Here is an 8175-nt window from a genome sequence, read left to right as displayed (position 1 = left end):
TGAACTGGTGAGGAAGAATGGGCAAACATCCATTTGCTGGGGACTAAGTAGTTTCCTGAGAAAAAATTCATACAGGGGAAGAATGATCCAGGCACAGGGAGTCTGAGGAGGCGACGAAGCCGTAGTCATCTTAAGGTGGCAATTCTGAGAACATCATGGTATCTGTTGCTTGCATTTGCCTACCGCTATAGACCTTGCATGGTCCTTAAACTAAAACTGAAAGAACTGTTTCATTGAAGTTCCTATTGTACAATGGGACATTGTATAATAGGAATACTTGTGGAGGGTCGCACTAAGCAGAGGGACATTCTCCGTCATTCACCAAGAAACATGACAGTTTGACACTGCTGGTGCTCCAGTAACTTGGTGGAGGAGCTGGTGGAGGAGTGGTGGCACACAGAGGAGTATTGCAGCAGGGACCCTGAGGAGAGCTGGTGGCTGAGCAGGAGAATGTAGTTCCTGGTAGGTCTACAGTTTGGAAGTAGCTGAGCTGCCTGAGGGGAACAGAGTTGTTCCCAACTACAAGTGAGACATCCCCTCAGGACTAGAGGATACTTTAGGTGCATTTCACAAGGGCTGGGCTCCTTTTTGACAGGTGGGAACAGAAATAAATGGAATTTAAGTTATTAAAGTGATTCTGTTTCTACCCTTAGGCTGTTGAAGCCTGAGGAAATTCAGGTTAACTTATATACTTATGAAAGTTTTTTCCTTGCATAATGAATTTCTTAAATATTAACAAGTACATAAAACAAACATGTTTTTAGAAAATTATCCTCTGGTTGCCCCCCAGACAACATTCTCAGATAACTCTAATTTCTGTTCTGCCTCCTCTGGAACAACTCCCACCAAATGTACTAGCCCCAGTTTCTGCCCCTTAATTACTCCCTAGTTGCAAGATTCATTTACCTTATCTCCCCAATGAGACCAGAGGTTCTTGAGGGTAAGGATGTATCTCAGGCTTCTCTTGAACCTATCCAGTTTGGATGGGCAATATAACTGGTATTTATATGTATATAGTATATATAAATATGTGCTGATTATTTTCTTATTTTCCAGACCTGGTTTTCTGAAAATATTCAGTGTGGATGAAGAAGGAAATTCTTGGATGTTTAATTCGATTCCAATATCCTTGGAGAAAGGAATTCACTAGAAATCAGATCCTAATTAAAAAAATAAGTTTAAGATTTGAACTGAATGTAGGACCTACTTGCTAACAGTATTTTTCAGATTTGTTCTTTGTAGACTGGGTATAATTATACCAAATCTGCCTACCTGAGAGGCAGGATAGATCTCTGACACAGATTGCCTAGATTCAAATCCCTTCTTTACTAGTTTACAAATGATTTAATCTGGGGGATATTTCTGAACATTTCCATGCCTCAGTTTCTCCATCTTTAAAACAGGATGATGATGATGATGATGCTTATTTCATAGGGCTGTATGATGATTCTATCATTTAATTTATATAAAATGTATAGAACAGAGACTAACACATAATAAGTTATAAAGCTATTATTATTCTTAGAGAAGTTTTGATTTAAAAAGTGAATGTAAAGTACACATGAGAGTAATTAAAATTTACTATATGTTAGTTTCCATTTCCTCATGACAAACAAACAAATACTAATATACATTTTTTAATTATTTAAAAAATAAAGAAAAAGAAACACCTTCATCCCTGCAAATGAATTTGTATAGACCGATCAGGTCCCTAGCTGCAAAGTATTGTACGTCCTTACTAACATGAAAAGAGATGAGTTCTGGGTGGCATCTTTGAAGAAGGAAGTCTTCACAGCTTCCTTTGAGACCTGTGGAGATGGTGTAGTGCTGCCTTGAGGAGAACTTTAAAGGGAGGAGTTTTATCAACTCAGAAAACTTGTTATTTTGAAGTTTCATTGTCTTGGATGTGCAGACTGATCCAGTCAATGAAGGCACTGATGCTTGTGTATATGCCTGGTTGATGGGCTTTTCCATAGCCCAGGCCCCAGCTTGTTATCCCAAAGATGGCATAGCTTGCAGAATCAGGCAGAGGACACACCAAAGGGCTCCCGGAGTCACCCTAGAGGAATATAAAAGGGCTCAGTCAAGCAGCATTTCTAAATGCACACCACGGTGAAGTACACAGCACTCCTCAGATGCTTGGGTTAATCCTTTGGGGATGAAGGGAGAAAAACAGGACTAGTTGTTGATGAATCAGAAAAGGCAGAGAAAGAGGTGCTGGGAAAGGCAAGAGGGTATTTCCATGGGAATCCACTTGAAGCAGATGATCATTCCAGAGCCCTCTCACCTTAAACTGGCAAGAATCTGTAATAAGTGTTAGGGATTTGTGGGCCATCAGCATTGATATGTAAGCTGTAGATTACATCTTATGATATATTTTGACTAATTTAACTTTATTTTAATAATATAATAATAATATAGGGTGAGGGTTGAGAAGCAGTAAAAAATGTATGATTTTTAAAAATATAACCCACTTCCTGAAATATGATGAGCTGTGTCTTATAGAATCACAGCCAAAAGTGACTAGTTCTGGAGGCAGGAAGAAAGGAAACCAAAATCCTGATAATATAAAAGGAAGACTCTTTCCCTTACTTCCTATCAGTAGAAAATTTCTGGAAATCCATAGGAAAAATAACTATTCAATGCTCGAAAGAAGGTCCTTAAAATTACCCATAGTAGGACTCTTAGGATATTGATTCTTATAGCTCCACCTAGAGGTCATCTTGTCAAACCAGTGGTAACAACGAGACTCATTCCCAGAGACTGTCAGCTCCCCTATCCCCCACGACCATTGTGGGAGAGGAGAGGAATGGGGGTGGAGAACTTACAAAGCAGTAATCCTTTCCTCCTTCAGAAGGGAAGCCAGCACACAGCACTCTCTGGGACATCCCTGGAGAGAGGAACGTGTAATACTCTTGGCATGCTTCAGAGTCAAGGATGGGAACCTTAAGCTGCTGCAGTTTGTTAGACTTCTCTCCACCTTAAAGGCAATGAATATCTTGTTAAGATCAATTGAGACCCAGAAACAAAGCAGAATATATTTTCTGAGCAGAGAATATCTTGGGCATGTTATTCATACAGACAGAAGTATTTTGTAAGGAAAGTGGATTTCTACTGTGTGGCTTAAAAGGCATGTGATGTTTCTATGCAAGCTGCCAAAGAAAATTATATTGCCCAAAACATTTATAAGAAGTGATGATTGTGGAAATAAGAAAGATGAACCTAGTACATTATTTCAAGAAAATGTAGTAAAGGCTATGTCTGAGAAATAAATTGTTATTGGGATCATGCTAATATATCAATACCTGCTTCTGTAACTTTTGAAACCCAAGAGTGTCAGGCAGCATTATTTCAAGAAAATGTAGTAAAGGCTATGTCTGAGAAATAAATTGTTATTGGGATCATGCTAATATATCAATACCTGCTTCTGTAACTCTTGAAACCCAAGCGTGTCAGGCAGCAGAGCCAGTAAGCTCCAAACTATATGTGGGTACCATTCTTTGTGAAAATGAAACCTATCTCTGTTGTCTCTCTCACTGCCCATTCATTCTTCATCTTTACGAATCAGGTTTGGAATCTTGACTTACTATGATGTCCAATTGCCAAATCCAAAAGCCTCTTTTCCAGTTCTTATATTACTTGATTTAGCCCAGTAACTTACATTTTTTACCACCTTCTTCTTGAAACTTAAACTTCCCCCTCCTGACTTCCATGCTCTGTCCTGGTTCTTCTCCTACCCTTCTTGTTCTTTTAAGCCTCTTTTTTGAGTTTCTTCTCTCCTCCACCTCTAAAAGTGGCTTTCCTTTGGGCTGCAATCCTGCTACCTCCCAAAGGCCCCTATGTCAAGCTGCATTTTTAATCTCTGGAATCCATAGCTGGAAATTCCAGCTCTAAATTTAACAGATACAAACTGAATTCAGGTTCACTCATGTTAACTCAACAAAAGCTACTACTCCTATGATATTGTCTTTAATCCAGAGTAGAAGTAAAGGCAGTATAGTATAGCAAGTTATAATCGAAGTGGCCTGGGGAAAAGTATTACTGCCTTCAAGACATACCATAAAGCACCTGGGAGAGGGGGAAGCCTATTTCAAAAAGAATAATGGAGGGGTTCCAATCCCAGAGGAATTCCTAAGGCCACAGGTGGCATGCAAGTCCAGGATAGGACACGCGCTCAGATAAAATTCGAAGAGGATCCTGTGCTTTTGTCTCAGGATGATCTTCTTGGTAGGAGGGCTATACTCTGAAGGAGAGCATCGTATGATGCAGAACCAGTCTGCAAAGACTATGAATGGCATTTTTTGCATTGAGTTGTTTTGGTTAGCTACTGGCATTCAAACATATCTCTGTCATCTCACTAGCTGGATACAAACTTAAGGAACAGATAGCTTAGGGACTAAATTCCAGAGTCAACACATTAAAATATTAAAATGTGCAGTATACAACAAAAGATTATAAGCAAAAAAAGCAGGAAATGATGACCCATCTGAAAGAACAAGGTAAGAATCCAGAAACCATCAATGAAGAAAACCAGACTTCGGACATACCTGACAAAGACTTTTAAAATTGATCTTCATTATACTCAAAGAAATAAAGGAAAACATGTAGAAAGAACTAAAAGGTATCAGGAGAATGATGAATGAGTACAATGAGAATCTCAATAAAGAGAGACTATAATAAGAAATCAAATGGAAATACTAGAGTTGGAGACCACAATAACTAAAATTAAAAATTCCTTAGGTGGTTTTAACAGCAAATTGGAGCTGGCAGGAAAAAAGAATTGAACATGAAGATAAGACAAGTGAAATGATTAAGGCTGAGAAAAATGGAGAGATTATTTGTTTATTCCCAGATAAACAAAAGCTGAGAGAGAGTTCATCATCACTAGATCTGCCCTACTAACAATGCCAAAGGGAGGTCTTTAGATTGATAGGAAAGAACACTAGGTAGTAGGCTGAAATGGCATAAAGAAATAAAGATCTCAGGAAATGGGAACCATATTGGTATATATAAGTGCCAGTACTATGCATTTTTGGTATGTAACTCTACTTTTTACTTCTTACAGTTTCTAAAATTCAAATGCACAAAAAGTAATGATAAAGGTATGGTTTTGGACAAAAAATGTATATAGATATAACTAACAATTACAGCAAAAAGGTAGGGGAATGGAGGGATTATAGGAACATACTTTGTGTAATTGAAGTTAAGTTGATATCAAATCAAATATGATTATTATAGTTTGAGGGTAACCACAAAGGAAATATCTAAAAATATACATAGCAGGAAATGAGAAGGGACTCAGAATGTTTCACTATAAAAAATCAAATAAATATGAAAATAGATAGTAATGGAAGAATTGAAGAACCAAAAGTGGTTATAAAACTTACAAAGACCAAATTGCAAAATGGCAGAAGAAAGTCCTTTATCAGTAAATGTATTAAACTTTCCAGTAAAAAGGCAGAATTTGGTAGAATGGGTAAAAAAGCATATCCCAACTATATGTTGTTTACCAGAGACTCATCTTAAATTCAAAGACATGAGGAGGTTGAAAATGAAAGGATGAAAAAAAAAAAATATCCCATGCAAATAGTAGCCAAAAGAGAGCTGGGGTAGCTATACTAATACCACGTTAATAAACTTTAAGTCAATAATTGCTACAAGAGACAAAGAAAGACATTATATATGATCACTGTCATTTCAATCAGAAGATAAACCAATTATAAATATATGCACCTAGCAAAAGATCCCCACGATATATGAAGCAAATATTGACAGATTTGAAGGGAGAAACAGACAGTTCTACATGAATGGTAGGAGACTTCAATGTACCACTTTCAATAAGGAACTGAGAGAAAATATGTGAAGATGTTGGGGTCTGTGAAGTGCTGCAGAGATGTAAGGTACCAAGGACAGTTGTGAGATGACAGACCTGGATCACAGGCCCCCCATCCTGTGACTGTGCACACTGTAGAAGCAGGTGGCCCTTGACCTCTCTCAGGCAAATAGGCAGGTTGGACGTGCTGATTGAACTGAAGTGGTTCTGCCAGCTGCAACAGCGCCAAGTCATAGTCCATAGCAGTGGTGTTGAAGGCAGGGTGGATTATTATGCGTCTGATAGACTTTCTCTGATATAACAAAAGGAACATTAAACATACCCATTGGAGAGGGAAGGCATTTGGAACTTGGAGGGTTCCCCTATAAGAGGAGACACTTTGAAGTTCCCAGGCCTGGTGTCATCAGGTGGGATGGTATATAATTCACCGCTGTGTTTGTTGTAAGTGCCCAACATAGCACCAGGCAGGGAGTGGGCCTCAGGGTGGGCTTATTAAATGACTGTTGCTAGTTTTATAGTCTTGTTGGAAATGGAAACAAGGCAAGGCTGGCCTACAGACATATCCTCCTCATGGATAGGTATCTGGTGGAAGAAGAGGGCCCTTATTGTAAGGCTGTCTTCTGGTGGAATGGACATAAGAGACACACTTAGAGTTGGCTCTTGAGGCCTCCCCTATTTCTCTGCTTATATAAAGGGAATGAAAATTTGGTCCAAATTCTACACTCCAGGACAGAAACATCTATGACATAGCCTGGCCAGTATTGGAAGCTGTACCATCTAGTGGGGCTCAGGAGTCACAGGGACCACAGGTGGCCAGGGCAGGCTGGAGGCTCAGAAGCCTCTTTCTTACCTGAGGGGATCCTGTGGTCAAATCATGGATGCCAGCATTCACCACCCAGGCAGCTGCGTGCTGTTCCCTAGGTAGTGAAAGGAAAGGAATCTCAGATTGGCCCATTAAAATATGTGGGGTTAGAAAGTGACCGGGGGCCTGGGGTCTGAGGGACAGCAAGCCTGGTCATCTTTCCCATTGTAGTGAAAGCAGCTGCTGTTCCTTCCAGCAGCTGAGCAAGGTATTGGGGGATGTTCTTTCTTCTACATAAATAAAAGACACAGGGCTCAGAAACATGAAGACAATGGCAGCGTGGATGATAGCTGTGCCTGGCCTCGGTTCAACCTGTTATCAGCTGAAGTTACTTAATAAGGTACAATAAGAGGAAATAGATTCATTAAAATTTTTAAACTCTTTTCTGAAATAAAAACAAAATCTCTATAAATGGCAAAATTCTAGCAAGTCTAATTAAGAAAAAATAAAAAATACACAAAATTAGGAATGTGAAGGAGAAAATATCACACAAAGTATTAATTATAAAGGAATGTTTTGCACAATTCAAAGAAATGAATAGGAAAAATTGAGAAAGATATTTTTAAACCTAATAAACCATTAACTATGAAGGAAATTGAAAAACTTATCTTCAAACTTTCAAGGAATATATGTTTATTATGTGTAATTGCATGCCATTATTTATTATTTTCATGTTATAAAATGCATATTAATCATAGAAAAAGAAGGAAAGCATTCCAGTTCTTTTCATGGACATTAATACCAAAGTTGGACGAAAATAGAAGATAAAATGAAAACCATAGCCTAATGGTTCTCATACTTTTTGGTCTTGGGATACCTTTACATTTTGAAAAACTATTGTGAACCCTAAAGAGCTTTTGTTTATTTGAGTTACATTTATCCACATTTACCATATTAAAAATTAAAGTAGAAATTTTAAAAATTTGTTTAATTTATGTAAGGTAACTCTAATAAAACTATTAGGTATTAAGGAACATTTTTGCATATAACTATACTTTCCAAAACAATGTTTTTAATAAGAATATTAGCACTGTTTTACATTTTTGCAAATCTCTTTAATGTCTGGCTCAATAGCAAACAGCTGGATTTTTGTATCTGCTTTTTACATTCCATTTGCTGAAATAGCACGTTACATAACCTTTGGAAAACACAGACATTTGTGAGAGAATGAGGGCAAAAATGGAAAATAATGTCTTACTACTACTATGAACATAATTTTTATCTTGCAGACACTCTAAAAGTATCTTAGAGATTTTCCCAGAGGTCTCCAGACCACACAGTGGGAAACTCTGGTATAGGTCAGTTTCAGTTATGAGTGTTGAAGCAGATATCTAAGTGAAGTATTAGTAAACAAAACCCAGCATTATGCTGAGAGATGAATGTACCATGTCCAAGTGGAATTCATTTCAAGAATGTAGGACTGTTAGGAAATCTATTAATCTAGATTTAATATATTAATAAGTCAAAGGAGAAAAACGTT

At 37.8% G+C, this 8175-nt stretch overlaps 1 protein-coding gene across 1 annotated transcript in view; it reads right to left on the bottom strand.

Moving 5' to 3' along the window:
- Positions 1–1879: 1879 nt before the first annotated feature.
- The window catches only part of OVCH2 (ovochymase 2), a 43531-nt gene continuing 37235 nt past the window's right edge, over positions 1880–8175 (bottom strand). Inside the window, exons 17-20 of the mRNA XM_004455323.2 lie at positions 6684–6750; positions 5930–6125; positions 2829–2980; positions 1880–2059 (exon numbers count right to left, since the gene is read on the bottom strand). Of these exons, the coding sequence (XP_004455380.2) occupies positions 1880–2059; positions 2829–2980; positions 5930–6125; positions 6684–6750 (595 nt within the window). The remainder of the gene's footprint in view (positions 2060–2828; positions 2981–5929; positions 6126–6683; positions 6751–8175) is intronic.

Source organism: Dasypus novemcinctus, chromosome 10, assembly GCF_030445035.2.
Source record: "Dasypus novemcinctus isolate mDasNov1 chromosome 10, mDasNov1.1.hap2, whole genome shotgun sequence".
Lineage (NCBI taxonomy): Eukaryota > Metazoa > Chordata > Mammalia > Cingulata > Dasypodidae > Dasypus > Dasypus novemcinctus.
This window is presented reverse-complemented; position numbering and strand designations above follow the sequence as displayed.